Raw genomic sequence first — 17003 nt, forward strand, 5'->3', positions numbered from 1 at the left:
TATATATATATATATAGAGAGAGAGAGAGAGAGAGAGAGAGAGAGAGAGAGAGAGAGAGAAATTAGAATAATGCCTGGCACAACTAACTGCTATATACAGGGTTACTATGTTATTATTATTACTATTATCATTTCCAAATTTAATTTGTCAGCAAACGCTTCTTGAGTATCTACTCTGTTCGGAAATTTGTACATGTCTCAGGGACTTACTTGTTTCTCCTAGCACTTAGTAGATGCTCAGAAGATGTTTGAGTGAATTTATTTCAATGGGAAAACAATACAGTGTGTGTTTAATTCATTTGGCCATGGTGCTGGGCTAATTTTTAAAATGAGTTAGCAATAATAAATGTAAAGTCCTGTTCTTTGACTCAGAAAATCAATCACAGAAGAACAGAAAGAGGGAGACAAATACTTGAGAATGTATCCTGGATGTGAAAAGCCTACCAGTTTAAAATGAATTTTGTCTTTATAAAAGGAATATGTGCTTTAAAATTTTCAAGTGAAACAAATAGGTACAAAGAAGAGAATGAAAACAATCACTCAAAATCTCACCATTTTTAACATCAGATGACTCTTATTCCAGATGTCTGTCTATGTACATCGGTAGAGAAATGGACAGAAATAACTTTATAAAATGAGGCCATTACTACATGCTATTTAAAATTAATGTTAGATTTTATTTATTTGAATGTAACAGAAGAAAATGAGGAAAAGTAAAGCAGAAGGAATTGCTCAACATTAAGCAATTCTGCGTTCACTCCAGAAAATATTTGTTTCGGAAATATCTAAGGATAATAAAAGATTATGAAAAGCAGTAAGGTTAGAGTCCTGGCTTTTAAACTCCAGTTTTCAATTTTAGATGGTATCGATTAGAGTCCTTCTGTGGAAGAAGAGGAAATTAGCAATTTTACAACTCCTTTTCCCTCCTTCGCCTTCTGAATTTTATGTTGTGTTATCTTCACATTGTTGATCGTTTCATATTAAATGGGTCCAGCACTCACAACCATTCCTTTTTATCACATGCTTCCTAAGATCTACGTTTTGATTCATCTTTTGATTGGCTGAATTTTACCATCAAGTAGTTTCTTTCTTTTTTTCTTCCCTAGAAAGACTCATAGGTGTTTTGCAACCATAATTATGCATGTTGATTTAGTGGCTTTTCTGACAGTAAGCTCTGTGAAGCAGGTGCTGAATAGAAGGACTGCAGTCTGAGGCTGTATTAATAGAAGTCTATGCTCAGAATGCAGGAGGTGATCATTTCTCAGTTTAGGATTGTGACTACATGCGCTATGAACAAATCAATAAGGAAAAGACAAACAATCCAGTAGAGAAATGGACTAAGTCACCAGTCCAAAAGAGGAAACAGAAACAGGCTCATCCTGTCTACAATTTAGGAACACAGAAATTAAAACGACATATCAAATACTCACAAATTTGGAAAAAATTAAAGTTGATAAGGATGTGGAGTAGTGGGATCTCTCACACACTGCTGATGGGGGTGTAAAAGGATAAAACCACTCTGAGAAAGTGTGGGAAACCCCGTGGCTCAACAGTTCCATTTCCAGGTTTATGCCCTAGAGGAGCTCTGCATATGTGTGCCAGGAGATACATGCAGAAATGTCTTGCTTACAGCAGCAACCAAAACAAAACAAAACAAAACAAAAACAAACAAACAAACAAAAACCACCGGAAACTATCTGAGTATCCATCAACAGGGGAATGAACAAAACAAGAACTGTGGCATACTCGCACGATGGAATACTACACAGCTATGAAAATGAATGAACTACAACTATATCCAGCAAAAATATCCCACAAACATAATGTGAAGCCATAAAGGCAAGTTTCAAGCAAAATGTATAGCATGAGTCCACTTATATATACATTTAGAAACAAATAAAATGAAGTGATATAGTGTTTAGGAAACATATACATGTAATAAAGAGAAGCAAGGAAGGATAAACAAAAAATTCAGACTAGGGCTCCCCCTTGGGTGAAGGAGGGGTATGCGCAAGGTGGGCACACAACATAAGCTGGGTGTTGGGGATCCTGTATGTTCATATTACTATTTTTTATACCATATATACATTATATGCACATGGTAGATTTTTTTCTACGAGTGAAGTATAACATAAAACAGAACTCTGAAGTGACACTGCCTGGGATTGAATCCTTACCATTTATGTGACTTTGAGCAAGTTATTTAACTTTGCTGAACCTCAGTTTTCTTATTTGTAAAATGGAAATAATAATAGTGCCTACCTTATAATAATGTTGTGAGGCATAAATAGGACAATTTATGTGAAGTTATGTGTATCTTGACTAACATATACTGAGTGCACAATACCTGTTAGTTAGCGTTACTTTTCTATGTGGGACAGAAGGAGGTATTTGTGGGTATGTCCTAGAAATATCTGTCCTCTGGAGCCTTTCCAGAGAATGGCCTATAGATGAGAAGAGTGCGAAGCCACATCATACGGGGATGATTAGAAGGAAGAGCTAAAGATAGTTTAGTCCTGAAGACATCTCTTGAAGCCAGCCTGGCTGAGTTTAGGTATCTGAAGAGCTCTCATGGGAATGGAGGATGGTCAGTGTTCTGTGAGGTTCTAGAACAGGCGCTAGCAAACTATGGCCCATGGCCCAAATCTGGCTACTGCCTGATTTCGTAAGTAAAATTTTTTTGGAATGCAACCACGCTCATTAGTTTATGTATTGTCTATTGCCTTTCTGCTTCAAAGGGTTGAAAAGTTGCAGAGACTGTATGGTCCACAAAGTCTAAAATATTTACTGTCTGGCTCTTTAGAGGAAAAGTTTGCTGACCTCTGCACCCGAATGAGAACTTTGAATGGGGAATGCAAAAGGAAGGGTGATTTCAAGACCAACATAAGAACTTTCTAAGAAGCAGAGCTCGCCAAAGACGAATTGGTGAGGGAGTGAGGTGCTGACTGCTCCTGGAGCAGGATGCATGGAAGGGATGTCATATTGGGGGCAGCTTTTAAATTCTCCTTCAATTCTGAAATTTCTGCGTGGAGCAATTCCTAGTTTCAAATCGGTTGTTATTAACTCTGACATTTTCTTGGCATTTTACACCTTAACTCTCAGCAACGTTTTCATTGAAATTTCTAAGTCAAAAAAGTGTTTTAACTCCTTTTAAAAAAAATGAGATTTAAATGAAAATGAATTATATACTAGAGTCCTGCTTTTTTCATTTAAAAAAAATTGATTTTCATGGCTTTTGGACCTATTCCCATTTATAGGTGCTGAATTTTAAGAGCCTATATGTGCCGATTGTGATTTCTCTGTGACACCTCCATTCTTTCAGGGAAGAAGAAGCCACTGGAAATGAGGCTGTGGAAGGGAGTTTGGAGGAAGTGACCGTGAGCTACGGTAGATGTGGAGTCAATGAAAGAAACAGAGGAAAAATACTGGAGAGAAGGGAGGGAGAGGAGGCAACAGTTACAGAGGACCTACTGTGTGCTAGAGCCCTTGCCCAAGTGGCAAAACTGTAGGTCAGAGGCTGTGCCTGGTCATTAAACTTTGAACTATTGCATGAGAATATGAACCGTGATGGAATTACCTCCCCTTCTGCTGGTCGGTTATGGCCATGCCAACTGTGAGAACACCCTCTAAAGTGATTTGGGGAGGGAGTTTCTACTGGGGGGAGATGCGGGGAACAGGAGAACATGATAAAGTCCATAGCTTTCTTCCAGGACATGAGAACCCCCTTACAGGGGCTCCCAGAGCAATTCATCAAAAGCCATATCGCTCCAAGACAACTTGCCATAAATAATTTCTCAGCATGATGATTTTGCCCAGTGAGCTTACTAAGAGCTGTCTGACAGATGCTCAAATGCGGACGGAAGCGCTTCAGCATTTCCCTGTCTTAGGCAGGGGCTGGTCCGCAAGAAGATGATAATAAACAGGCATTAGGAGAACATCTCTGAGCACAGCATTTAGGAAGGACTGAAACACAAAATATAGGTGAAACTGACTTTCACCTGAGCTTCAAGGACAAATCTTTGTGAAATGGCCATGTGAAGTGGCTGCGAGGAATCCTTCGGGAAACTCCGACTTAGAGAAATTCCCCAGCGATTTGGTGAATTGATCATCAGGCAAACTGATGTGCAGTGGATTAAGTTTCAGTGAGTGGTGGCCTGTCATGTGTTTGCTCAAGTGACAGGCTCAACCAGCCTCGCCTGCAGAATACTCATCTGCCCTTCCTGAGGCCAAAGACGAAACTTGTACACACAGGCAAGAGTCACTGGAGTCATCTCCTTCGTGGCTCTTAGTTTTTGCTACTAGCGATGAAATCCTCTTTTCAAATTAAGTATTCTGTGGACGCTCGATGCTGTATGTAGCATAGAGACAAGGAGAGCTGCTGGTTGAAGGGAAGGTGAGGAGCCCAGAGTCCCTCTCACCAGCCCCAAAACTTCTCTGCTGGGTACTAGGCACCTGAGGGACTGATTTGAAAAACCCCAAGCTGGCCTAGCCACAAAAACTCAGCCTCGGTCAGCTGGAAAGCCCATCTGTTCAGGACACTAATCATGTCAGGTAAGAAGATACAATGTTAGAAATGAGGGTGAGGGAGATAGCATCGAAAATGTGACAGATCCGCCCATGTGATTTTTATTTTGTTATTTACAGCAAAAGTGTAAATCTCTCCAGGGGAGCGGAGGAAGGATGCCTGGTGCCTAGCAGGTTGTTTCTTTTCCCCAGGTCGATTGCTGCTCAGGAGGAGGCCTGGGCTTACAGTGTTGTCCTGGAGACAGTGGTCCTCTCTCGAGTGCTCCTGGCTTTATTTAACCTTCCCTCAGCCCATTGAGCTGCATCTCTAGATTATGCAAAAGCTCTGAGTTAGGTATCCCCAAATCCTTGCCCCGATCCTGAAAGGACAGCGAACAAGTCCCTTCGCCTCTCCAGTCCTCAGTGTCGGCATCTGCAAATGAGGTCGCAGGGCTGGCTAGACCAGCAGGGCCCACACACGCCTGGGTTTCTGAAACCAGCAAAGGCTAAAGGAACAGGGTGGGGAGAAGGCATGGAACACAAACTTACATAGGGCGGAAAATGTTTTATTTTGCTACGTTAGTACATTAAAAACAAAATTTTCTTACTATCTATAATTTATAACAGAAAAACATTTCAACACCGTACAAACCAGGAAGGATCTTATCTGTAAATTAAGGATAGTTCTTCATATGGACTACATTTAACTTGAAGGAAGTGAAATGTATATTATTTTTCTCATTTTCTCACTATATTATTCTTATTTTTCTCATTTTACTTTTCTGTATTCGTTTTCTATTGCCGCTGTAACAGATTACCACAAAGCTAGTGGTTTAAACCACAACCACATGTTGCCTCACAGTCCGCTGGCCAGAAGTCCAGGCACTCTGTGACCCCACTAGGTCCTATGCTTGGGCTTTCAGAAAGTCGAAATCAAGGCCAACTGGGCTGGGTTCTTATCTGGAGGCTCTACTCCTTCAGGTTGCTGGCAGAATTCAGTTTCTTGTGATCGTAGGACTGAGGTTCCCATTTCTTGACACGTATCCCCCTTCTTCTTCCAGCCAACAATGGCGTATCGAAATGATCTCATGCTTTGAGTCTGATTTTCCCTCTGCTACTAGCCAAAAAAGATCTCTACTTTTTAGGGCTTGTGCGATTACATTGGGCCACCTGGATAATACTTTCAGGGCAGCTGATTTGTAACCTTAATTACATCTGTAAAGTTCCTTTTGCTGTGTAACATAACATATTCATGAGGGTAAAACAAAGGGGCAAAGTTCATGGGGGCCGAAATGCTGCCTTCTACACCCAGCCTGGTGGAAACTGAGTCAAGTAAATATTTTGGAACATTGGAAGATTCTTCCAGCTCAAATACTAATTGTCAAATATTTTCAGATGTTTGAGTTGATATATTCGGAAGTTGTCTGTTTGCGAGAAGCCAGGACATCATTGTTAATACAGGTACTGAGGAAGTGTTTGCTGAGCAAACAAGTTTCAATAAGTTCATTGTTGCTAATATTATTTTAATGCAACTTTGATTATAAATTTTGTGGCGCTGTATTATCATTGTCATTAGCTACAGATTAGAAAACAAGCTAAAATCATTACCGGAATGTATTAAAAAGGAAAATGATTCAGTAAATCATGATAGAAACAATTAAAACATGAACTGCTCTGCTATATCTGCTTGTGCTCCGCTGAGGGTGGGAAGTGTTGCTTCCAATCAAGGAACAGGGACACTTAATAGAGGGCCCCAAGAAGCAGTTAGAACTTAATCTTTCTTCCCTTCTTTCCTTTTCTCCCTCCTCCCTCCCTCCCTTTCCCCTCTCATCCCTTCTTTCTCTCCTTCTCTTTCTTTCACGGCAAAATCATTAACGTGGCAAAATAATTAAATGTAAATTTAAAAATTGAATTCTCTCCTGAATCTCTACGGGCTCCAATTCAAACTTCCTAGCCTGGTATTCAGAGCCTTCCTTGGCCTTAGCCCTCATCACTCAGTTGCAAGTGCCCCACCCCCCAGAGCCTTCCCTGGCTCCCTCTGGGGTGCCCACAGCCCATATTTACCTCTCTCCTAGCACTGAGCGCTGCCCACCGTGTGACATAACCACCCGTGCCCCTGTCTCACTGCCTCTACTAGACAGCTCCCTGAGGCCGGGAACTGTGTCAGACTCATTTTTCTATCCTTATGGGCAGCCACCACGGGTTGAAGTACATAGTCTCTCAAATAAATGAGGAAGACAACAGATACTAATCTACTCTGATCCACCTTATGGTCACTTAAGGGAAATGAAGGGGGAACAGAAAGAAAAAGGAGAACAGAGTATGGAAAGGAAGATAAAAATAAAGAGTAGAGAAGGAAGAGAGTAGATACAAAGGGAACATCAGAGCGCTCCTTCGGGCATCCAACGAACGTGTTCTTACGGAGTCCTCACTGAAGCCCCTGTCTAAGCTCTGGGGAGACAGCGGTGAAAACAATGACGTCCTTGCCCTCAGGGGCCTGACATCCTAGTTGAGAGATCAAAAAATATACAGAAAAACAAAAAACAAATGATGATTTCAGATAATTTCAGATACTACATTAAGGCAATAAATAGGGTGGCCTGTTAGAGACTGGAGATGGGACCACTTTGGGAAGGGGGGTCAGTGACGACTTTGCTGAGGAGGTAACAGCTATGCCGAGACCTGAATGATGAGAAGCAGCGAACCATGTTGAGAACCAAGCGAATATTATTCCCAGCAAAGAAAATGTCAAGTGCAAAGGCCCAGAGGCAGGAAAGAAATGGCTTTTGAGTTCAAAGAGCAGAAAGGAGGCTGGTGAAGCTGTACCTGGTGAGCAAGCGGGAGAGCGGAGGGAAATCAGGTCAGAGAGGAGGCAGGGCTGGCTCGTGGGGCTTTCTGTATTCATTATGCTAAGGAGGGATAAGAATATCATACTAGACTTGTGAATAATACAAAGTAGTTATTATGTAGCCAGTTAGCCGAACACTTAGGAAGCATTTTCTAGCAGCTCTGCCTGAGGGTCATCTGCTTGGGGGAATTTAAAGCCCAGACATCTTATAATTCTCCACAACTGGTAAAATATGCTGGTTTTCAATTATTTTCTTTTCTGTCCCCAGAGGTTATAGTTGTACTACCCTGTAAGACATTAACCAGTTTTGTATTTAATTTAGCAATCTTATATTTCTCATTTTTTTATTCACTATAAAAATTTATGTCTCTCAAATTTTCTTTTGAATCCACTTTGTCACCCTGCAGATCCCCTTATTCATGAGTTAAGTAAAAGAGTGACATGTACCCACTGTTGATTTTCATGCAAATGATGCTTTTAACCTTTTGAGAATTATATTCTGATAGGAGTTTGGGTTCTAAGTGTACGGAAAGCAGAAAGACAAGGAGTAATTCATGTTTTACAATGGCCCCCAGACTGCTAGTTATTGAACCGGCTTAACTGGACCCCAGGGGGAGCAAGAAGCCCAGTTAGGAGCCAGAGCCTCTGTCCAGGGGAAAGATGACCATCACCAGGCTTGATGACAGAGGTGGAGGCTGGAAGGTTAGAAGTGAGCGGTAACTGACTTCCGACATTCATGGGCATTCGTCCTTGTTCATTTCCATGGTGCATCGCCAGGATCTGTTGTAGTGGTCAGTTTTCCCTCTAGTGTGTGAGCCCATTGGCAGGGACTGTGTCCAGCTCGTTTCCTCAGCATCCAGCCCTGGACCGAACACTTGGCAAGTGTTTGCTGAATGAATTCCTCTCTTTAGATTCACCTCCTTTTCTTCTTCCTCCTGTTTTTTTTTTTTTAATTGTGATAAAATATACACAGCATAAAATATACCATCTTAACCATTTTAGGTGTGCAGTTCAATGGCATTAACTATATTCACATTGTCTCACTGCCGTCACCACCATCCATCTCCAGAATGTTTCCCTCACCCCAGCTGAAGCTGTAGCCCATAAACACTAGCTTCCCCTCCCCTCTCTTCCAGCCCCTGGTAACCACCATTCTACTTTCTGCCTCTGTATTTGTGACTGCTCTCTAGGTACCTCATGTAAGTGGAATCATACAGTATTTGTCCTTTTGTATCTGACTGACTTCGCTTAGCATAATGTCTTCAAGGTTCATCCATGTTATAACATATATCAGAGTTTCCTTAATTTTTAAGGCTAAATAATAGTCCCACTGTGTGTATATACTACAGTTTGTTTGCTCATTCATCTGTTGATGGACATTCTGGTTGCTTCTCCCTTTGGGCTAGTGTGAATAATGCTGCTCTGGACGTGAGTGTACAAGTAGTCTATCGGAGTCTCTGCTTTCAATTCTTTGGGAGTATATACCTAGAGGTGGAATGTTGGATCATATAGTAATTCTGTTTAACTTTTCGAGGAACTGCCATACTGTTTTCTGTAGCAGCTGTACCATTTTACATTCTCACCAGCAGTGCACGAGGGTTCCAATTTTTCCACATCCTCACCAACATTTGTTATTTTCTGCTTTTTTGACAATAGCTATCCTAGTGAATGTAGATTCATCTTTTTTATATATACATAAATGACCATGGAAGGGGGAGATCCCAGTGTGAGGCATTTGGGGGGCCCTTTCTGTGCACTCTGAAGGAAAATAGGCTGGGACCCAAAGGGCTTAGATTTGAAGGGTGCCTGGGCAGGCGGGGGGAGGCAGGGCAGGGGTGCCTAGATCACACCTCACAGAGCTCGCAGCGTGGGCTCTGGGCTGGCTTAAAAAGAGGCCCCAAGATGGGAGAACTAAAACCCAAAAGGCTTCCCATAAGGCAGATTTGTTTGTGTGAATCCACTATTGGGCTCTTGCCCCTGGGGAAAACTGTTTCTAATTTGGGCTTCTCTTTCTGTGTGTTGCTCCCCAGTGTGACAATGCAAAAGGGTTGAAAGCCTTCTACGATGCAATAAAATACGGACCGAACCACTTGATGGTGTTTGGAGGCGTCTGTCCATCCGTTACGTCCATCATCGCAGAGTCCCTCCAAGGCTGGAACCTGGTACAGGTAAGGTCCGGCCCACCTTTGGTTGGGGGAGTGTTTTTGATCGGCCACAAGTCTTTTGCAGGAATGGTTCCTTGCCCAACACAGTTTCTAAGTTGCCCAGCTCAGGCCTCCCTCATTCTTTTCTAAGTGATTGAACAGCCTCCCAATACCCCACCTCCTGGACTGACCTTCTGGCCCGTGCTGGCCTGGCCGCCACGGTAGGTCTCTAAAGAGTAGCTTAACCACCACCTCTGCGTGTTCGAAATCTTTCAGTGGCTCCCAAGCCTGACTCTCAGAGCCATCAACATCCAGCCAGTTGGCCTGTCCAATGTCATCTCTTGTCCCTGTCATTATTCCATGCCTCAGTCCCTCCAGACAACCTACCTTTCCCCAAATACACCCCAGACCTTCAGGCCTCAGAGCCCTACTCTTGTGTTTCCTTAAGCAGATGGTCCTTTATCTACTTTTTACCAAACCTTCCTCTCCCACTGAAATTCTCTTGTCCACTAAGACTGCCTTTCTCCTCCATTAAGCCTCTCCTAGGGCTCCTAGCCAGTTAGTCACTCTTTACACTGGCAAATGTTATACACTGTTGAATGCTCCGCCAGTGAGTGTGTGGTCTTTTGAGGCAAAAGTCACCAATGCTAGCTGTTATTTGGAGTGCGAGAGAGAAGAATGTAGAAAGATGTGACCACCCAGGGTGAGTGTTGGCCCTTGCGTATGTTTTACTTCTTTGCTCCATCCATCCATCCATCCCCCATGCACCCATCTATTCATCTATCCATCATCCATTACTACATAATTCATCCATCCAGCCAGCGAATATAATGGACAACTTACTGTGCACCTAGAATTTTAGTAGACACTGGGGATGCAGTGCTCAACAGGATAGATGTGGTTGGTCCCTACTCTTTCGGACCTTACATTCTATGAAGGGAGGCAGGCAATAGACAAGTAAACAATTAAGTAATAATCCTAAGAGCTAGAACTTGTATTATATTTATGTCAGGTTCTCTACATACCAGATACTGTTCTGAGCACTTATAGGAATTAACTCATTTAATCGTTGTAACTGCTCTATGCTGTCAGTGCTGTTACCATCTCCATTTTATAGATAAGGAAACTGAGGCACACAGAGGCTAAGTAACTTGCCCCAAACCCACAGCTCCTAAGTAATAGAGCTGGGATTTAAACTTAGGCAGTCTGGTTTTTAAGATAAAACCGTGGTAAGGAAACTGGGCTGTGGTTGAAATGAACAGGGTGATGGGATAAACAGTGACTGCCTTGGGTAGTCCGGAAAGGCCTCTTGGAGGAGGTGACATTTGAGCTGAGACCTGTAGGGTGAGGAGTTGGTTGGGTGAAGAGCATCCCTGTTGATGGATGAAAGAGCAAATGTAGACAGCCTGTGATGGGAAGGAACCTGGCACATTCAAGAAATAGAAAAGAGAGAGCAGCGGCACTGGAGCGTGGTGGGTGGGTTGTCAGGGTGGTGGGTGAGAATGAAGAGGTGGGCAGAAGCGGGACCACAGGGGGATCTGGTTTTACTCCATCAGCTCACATTAACTAAGGACTTCTCTGCTTGTGTGGGATGCTGAGGGTAGAGGGGAGGCGGGCGCCAGCCATGGGAAAGGTGTGATGAGGGAAGGTGAGGTCCCAGGGAAGGGCCACCTGCTCAGCCCAGGGTCAAGGAAGTCTTCTCAGGAAGGTCATGCTGAGCTGGCCACGAAGGAGGAGATGGCATTGGACAGCTGGAGATGTGGAGGAGAGCACTGCTGGCAGCGGAAACTGGGTGTACGAACCGGGAAGTGGGAGTGTGTGGGCTTGGGCAGCAGTGAGTCATGCGCTGTGGCCAGAGCCGGCCATGCTGAATGTGGGCGGATGCAGGGGATGAGGCCAGAAAAGCAGTTCTGCGTGCTCTGGTACACACCTAACCATGCAACTTGGAGCTGGCATGGCTCAGTGTGCCCTGGGAGCCTGGCTTTGGGCCCTGCGGTGCCCACAAACGGCAGCGAGACCCTGGTCAAGTCACTTCCCTTCTCTGCTCTTGAGCTTCCTTTCCTGAATGCTGAGGAGCACATAACACATGTCATTCTGAGCTGCCACTCTGAACCTCAGTCCTTCATCTGTGTCATCGGGGTAATAAGAGGATCTCATAGGGCTGCTGTATGGGTTAAATGATTAAAAATGATTACAACTGTGCCTGGTACATCCTAAGCACTAAGTGTTCCTTGTTTCATTGTCGTCAACCCTGCCTCATCTCCCACTCCCCAGCTGAACACCCCAATACTTAGTACCCCTGGTCTTTCCTGCAACACTGTCCCCACCACCTGAGATATCTCATTCTCCCCATGTCCACTACGTCAGTCCTACCTATTTTTAGAGACCCATCTTCAATGCTGCCTCTTCCAGGAAGCTTTTCCTCACAGCACTAGTTAAAGTCGCCCGTCTAGAAATTTTCTCACTTTCCTCTGTTTACTTCTAGCGAGTGTGTACACAGCCACCCCCATGCCCTTCTGCCTGTCCCTCTTTAGGGCTCAGTAATGCGAGGACATGTTTAGCTGGGCTGCGAGCTCCTTGAGGACAGAACCCGGGCTTGAGTTACTTCTGTTTTTCCTGGTGCCTAACACTTCCCAGACCTTATTAGGTGCCTGCTGAATGATCAGAGGGTGGAGGGAGGGAGGAAGAGATGGAGGGACAAAGGATCGGCAGATGGACATTTTGTCCAGATGAGAAACCAAGCTGTCTGGGAAATCCTCACCCAGAGAGGAATCCAGGGAGCTTCCTGACCTTCTTGTAGCCTCACTGGGTCTGTCTGGAATTCTCTGAGGAGCTGCAGGAGCAAACACAACGTTGAAAACTCCTGGCTTACCAGCCAGAGTTATCTGGCCTCAGCATGAACCTCCAGACTAGAGGAGTTGACAAGATAGGGAACTGGGTTATGAGATGAGAATTGTCTTATTTATTGCTGTGTATCTGATCACCCCAAATTTCAGAGTCTCAAAACAACAATAATAATTTATTTCATTATTTCTGCAGGTCAGGAATTCAGACCCACAAAATGGTTTGTGTCTGCTCCCTGATGCTTGGGGTCCAGCCAGAGATTTGCAAGCTCGAGGATGGTATCATCTGAAGGCTTGACTGGGCTGGAAGATCTTTTCCCAGTGTGGCTCCCTCACATGGCTAGCAAATTAGGGCCTCTTCGTGTGGGGGTCTCCACAGGGATGCTCAAGTGTCCTTGTGGCATGGTAGCTGGCTTCCCCCAAAGCAAGCCATCTAGGAGACCAAGGCAGACGTGGCACAGACCTAGCTTCAGAAGTTGCACACTGTCATTTCTGCGATTTTCTACTGATAATACAAATTAGCTCTTATTTAGTGTGGGGACGACTGCATAAGCTATAGCGGGAGGCGAAGATCACTCTTGGACCGTCTTGGAGGCTGGCTACTACATAGACTAATGTCTGGAAGGAAAGCAGGAGCCCAGCAAAGGAGACTCGATGCTGAGTCCCTTCTCTGTTTTGAGAATTCCTGCTCATTCTTCAAAACCCTGGCTAGGTACCAACTTCTCTGTGATGCCTTCCTTGATTCCTTTCCTTCTGTCCTTCCCATCCCCAGCCCAAAAAGTGAATTAATGGGCCCTTCCTAAACAATGCCTTTTGAATGGGGGCCATCTCCTCCAAGGGAGTGAACATTGGTTCTTGTGGGAAGGGGCAAAAAAATCTCACTCTTCTTACATGCAGTACATAAACAGATCTATAGTATATCTGTGGTATTAAAATTTCAAGAGTGGGGCAGGATTAGGGGAAAAATCACTCTTCTTCAGAGAGTGATGGTGAAAAGGCTGAGAAACATGGTTTTTCATTATTTCTTTATTGCATATGTTATTGTTATTAAATGAATTTCATTTTGTGGAAAATAGTTTGTTCTGTATCCCAGTCTTCCCTACTAGACTGTAAGTTTTCGGGGGGCAGGGGCCCCTGTTTCCTTAATCTCCTTGTTACTCATGCCTGGCACACAGGAGGTTCACCGAGTGCTGAACTGAAAAAGGCTCAGGAGTGAAGCTGGAAGCCTGAAACCCTCCAGCGTAGCTCCTCACAGTGTGGGCTTGACCATGGGGGAGACAGAAGGCTTGGGAGAAAATGCAGATTCTCAGCCACCTCAACAGAATCCCTCTGCGTTGTTGACAGGCTGCTAGAGTGATTCTCGTGTACGGGCCACCACTGCCCTAGCCGTCTGCTACCAGACACTGGGCCAGATCAAGGCCTCCAGCTGTGTGCATGGACTGGGGACACCGAGGGGCTGGGAACTTGGTGCCAGAAGTTTGGAGAGCAGAATCGCAGGATGCATCCAAGAGAGACTTCTCCCACCTGTGGAGCGGGAAAGGAGGGTGCAGAAACAGAGATCTGGATCCTGATGGGGAGTAGCCCTGGAGCCTGATTTCTGCCTCACCACTCCCAGGGAGCACAGCCTCATTTGTCATGGGGCAGACTCTGGGGACCCCCCACCCCTTCCTCATCTCTGGGATGCTGAGCTTGCTTGCAGAGATAGTGGAGGGCTGAATGAGTGGGTCTGCCGTCACTCAAGGGATTTGATGAATCCCTTAACTTATTCAAAACTGGGCTCCGAAACAGAATTTCACAAATGGGAAAATGCATGTAATTTGTGTAATTGAAAAGGAGCTCTGACTGCCCTTTGGGGGAACAATGCTTGCTGGACGGAGAAGGCCTAGAATGTGTAATCAGTTGTTTCGGTTTCCTGGTGCTACAAAAATAGGGATGCGTGCGACAGGGGTGAAAATGCACCCCGGTGCTGAAATCGGTTAAATTTAACTTTTGCTTCTGCTGGGCTTCTTGATTCATGGTTGCTGCACTGAGAAGCTAATATTGTTTAAGTCGTGATGTGAGTCACTTAGCCACTGGGCGCGTCAGCTTCTCCAACTATATGTGAGGACCTTCGTAGAGTCCAGGGTCTGACATGCAGGCTCTGTCTCTCTCCAGCCCGTCAGACCCTGCCCAGGATGGGGGCTCAGATCTGGGCCTCACAATGGGAAGGACCCACCAGCGCATAGCCTGGGAGGCATCTGGGAAGGGCCGGGGTCTGGCCGTTGGCGACTGAGCATGTTCAGACTGGAGAACATACAGGGTGCTGGAGAGGAGGAAAGGAGTCTTGGCCTCCAGAGCTTCATGGCTCTCTGAGAGATGTCGCTGGCTCTCTCTGATGTAGGTGGGGACAAGCAGGAGTATTGGGCAAAGCCGGAAGGGAGCAGAGTCTGCACTCTCTGAAAGCAGTCCCTTGTGGCTGGAGGTGTCCAGCATGGAACACGTTGCCTGGCTGTGAAGTAGTGAGTTCTCTGTTGCCTGAGGGTCTCCAAGCATTCCAGTCTCAGCCAGGCCTGCTGTTGGAGACATTTAATACATAGAGTAGGCATAGACCAAGCGGGTGATTGTCAAACTGTATTGTAAGAGCAACTTATGGGAGCTGAGGATGTGCTCATGTTAATACAAATTCCCAGTTCTACTCTGAGCAGGTCCAGGTTAAGCAGTTCCTTAAATCCCTCAAGGACTGGAGACCCCACTCCTCACCCCTGCTGCCTTGTCAGTCAATACCAACAGCTCAGGTGATTAGATGCAATTGGTTCCCAGAGACTTACTAGGCCAGGTGATCTCTAGGCCAGTTCATCTCCCAGACACCAGGACCTAACTGGTGCTCCTGGTCAGAACTTCAATTCATGCTGCCCATGTGGAAGAAATAGCAGGGAATGCCACTGGGGCAAAGATCCTAGTGCGGCCAGAACGGATCCCACAGTCTGTGATATGGAAAGAGGGTGCTCCATCGCCTTGCCAATCTCCCCGCCCTCTTCCTGCTCCTTCATGTCACGGCCTCATACAGTCTGTTTCCTCTGCCCCGGTCTCTCCACTTAGCAGGACCATGCTCATCTTTCCTGGTCTAGCTTGCCTGTCCTTCCTCTGTGAAGCTCTCCTCCTACTTCCCCTCCCTTATTCACACACCCTCCCATAGCGTTTGCTGCCCTATGCCTGCACCCACTCTGGCCTGAGTGGCACACGGGGAATGTTTGCCAACAGAGTTCTGGATTCCTGCCTTCCAGGCCTCAGGCTCGTCCCTAATCATGAGGGCAGATCATCAGAGCCTGCCAGGTCTGGAAGGACCCAGTGGCTCTCCAGCTGCAGCCTCTCATTAAAGAAAAGCTAAGAGAGACCTGAAATGGTCCCTGGCTTAGCTTCAGCCCACATCTCCCATTTCTGGACCTAATGCTTTTTAACCAATGTGTTTCCTTTGAAATTTTTTTCAGCCACCCTCAGAATCCTATCCTCAGAGATCTGAAGGTGGCTTGTTTCTGACCCTTCCTTGCACTTTCTTTGAGCAGTTCTGCAGACCTCCAACCAGCCTAGTCTGTCCTTCTGAAAGCCTGGGGCCCAGGGAAAAAGCAGGAGGATTTAAGGCTGTGTGGGCAAGATAGAGGCAGGGTAACTGGAGCAAGAGAGGGAGACAGAGCTCGGCGAAGGTGCGAGAGATGCAGTGAGATGGGGTTTGCCCTCCTCAGAGACCGGGAAAAAACTCCTTCCTGCTTGGGAATGAGATGATAGCTGCCTCAGCTTGCAGACAGAAATAGTCTAGCTGATGAAAATAAAGTCAAATTCCTGGAGGGATAAAGGGCTGCTCGCAGGAAAACACAAACACTGTTTTGTCAAAACCCATATCCCACAGAGCCTGTCCTTTAAAAGGAGCTGCAGTAGATTAGTACGAAATTGTAGATGCATTTCTCCTGGCACCGTCCCAAGCGTCCCCTCTGCAGCCCACCCTGCCTGCTGGCCTGCCTTGGCACTCCCTCAGGACCTTCGCGGGAAGGAACGTCTCAGTTTGTGTGATAGAGCTGTCTCCTTGGAGAAGCTCGTGCGTGCGGGGGAGTGGAGGTAAAGAGAGCATGCAGACGGCAGAACGTCGACTCTACATTTGTAGACGTGTTGGCAACAGCATCCCAGCACATTTAGGACCTGATTTCTGAAAACCCTAAATCATGCTTGGTTTTGACATAAAAAAAAAAAAAAAACAACAAGTGAGGCCCTTGCAATTTACTGAATTCCAGCATCGCTCTAAAGTGTCAGTCGATGCCATTTGCTTCATAGGAACAGAAATTTTGTCATCTGACTTGATTTTCTCGAGTGATTATCTTATTAAAGCTGTAGGTTGCCTGAGAAATCAAAAGATTGTTTCTTACTTCTCTGTGGAATGTGGAATTTGAGGTAGATTCATAGAAAGGCAGAGCTGATAGGGCCTTCGCAACCGTTGGGTCCAGTCTCCCCATTCTTCAGACTGGGAAACAGAGGCCCAGAGTGGGTAGGACCTTGCCCGAGTTCTCACAGTCAGTAACAGCAAAGCTGGGTCCCGCGGCTCACCCTCCAGTGCTTTGTAATCTATACCATGGTCTTAGCTTATCTCTCTCAGCCTCACTTTTCTCTTCTGGAAAATGGGAATAGCAAACTAGCCTT

The 17003-nt window shown here is 45.4% G+C and overlaps 1 protein-coding gene across 2 annotated transcripts in view; it reads left to right on the forward strand.

Moving 5' to 3' along the window:
- GABBR2 (gamma-aminobutyric acid type B receptor subunit 2) overlaps positions 1-17003 on the forward strand; it is a 331972-nt gene that overhangs the window by 98578 nt on the left and 216391 nt on the right. For both annotated transcript variants that reach the window (XM_039856048.1, XM_039856049.1), the window contains exon 2: positions 9382-9519. In XM_039856048.1, coding sequence (XP_039711982.1) covers positions 9382-9519 — 138 coding nt within the window. The remainder of the gene's footprint in view (positions 1-9381; positions 9520-17003) is intronic.

This window comes from Pteropus medius, unplaced genomic scaffold, assembly GCF_902729225.1.
Source record: "Pteropus medius unplaced genomic scaffold, Ma_sr-lr_union100, whole genome shotgun sequence".
Classification (NCBI taxonomy): domain Eukaryota; kingdom Metazoa; phylum Chordata; class Mammalia; order Chiroptera; family Pteropodidae; genus Pteropus; species Pteropus medius.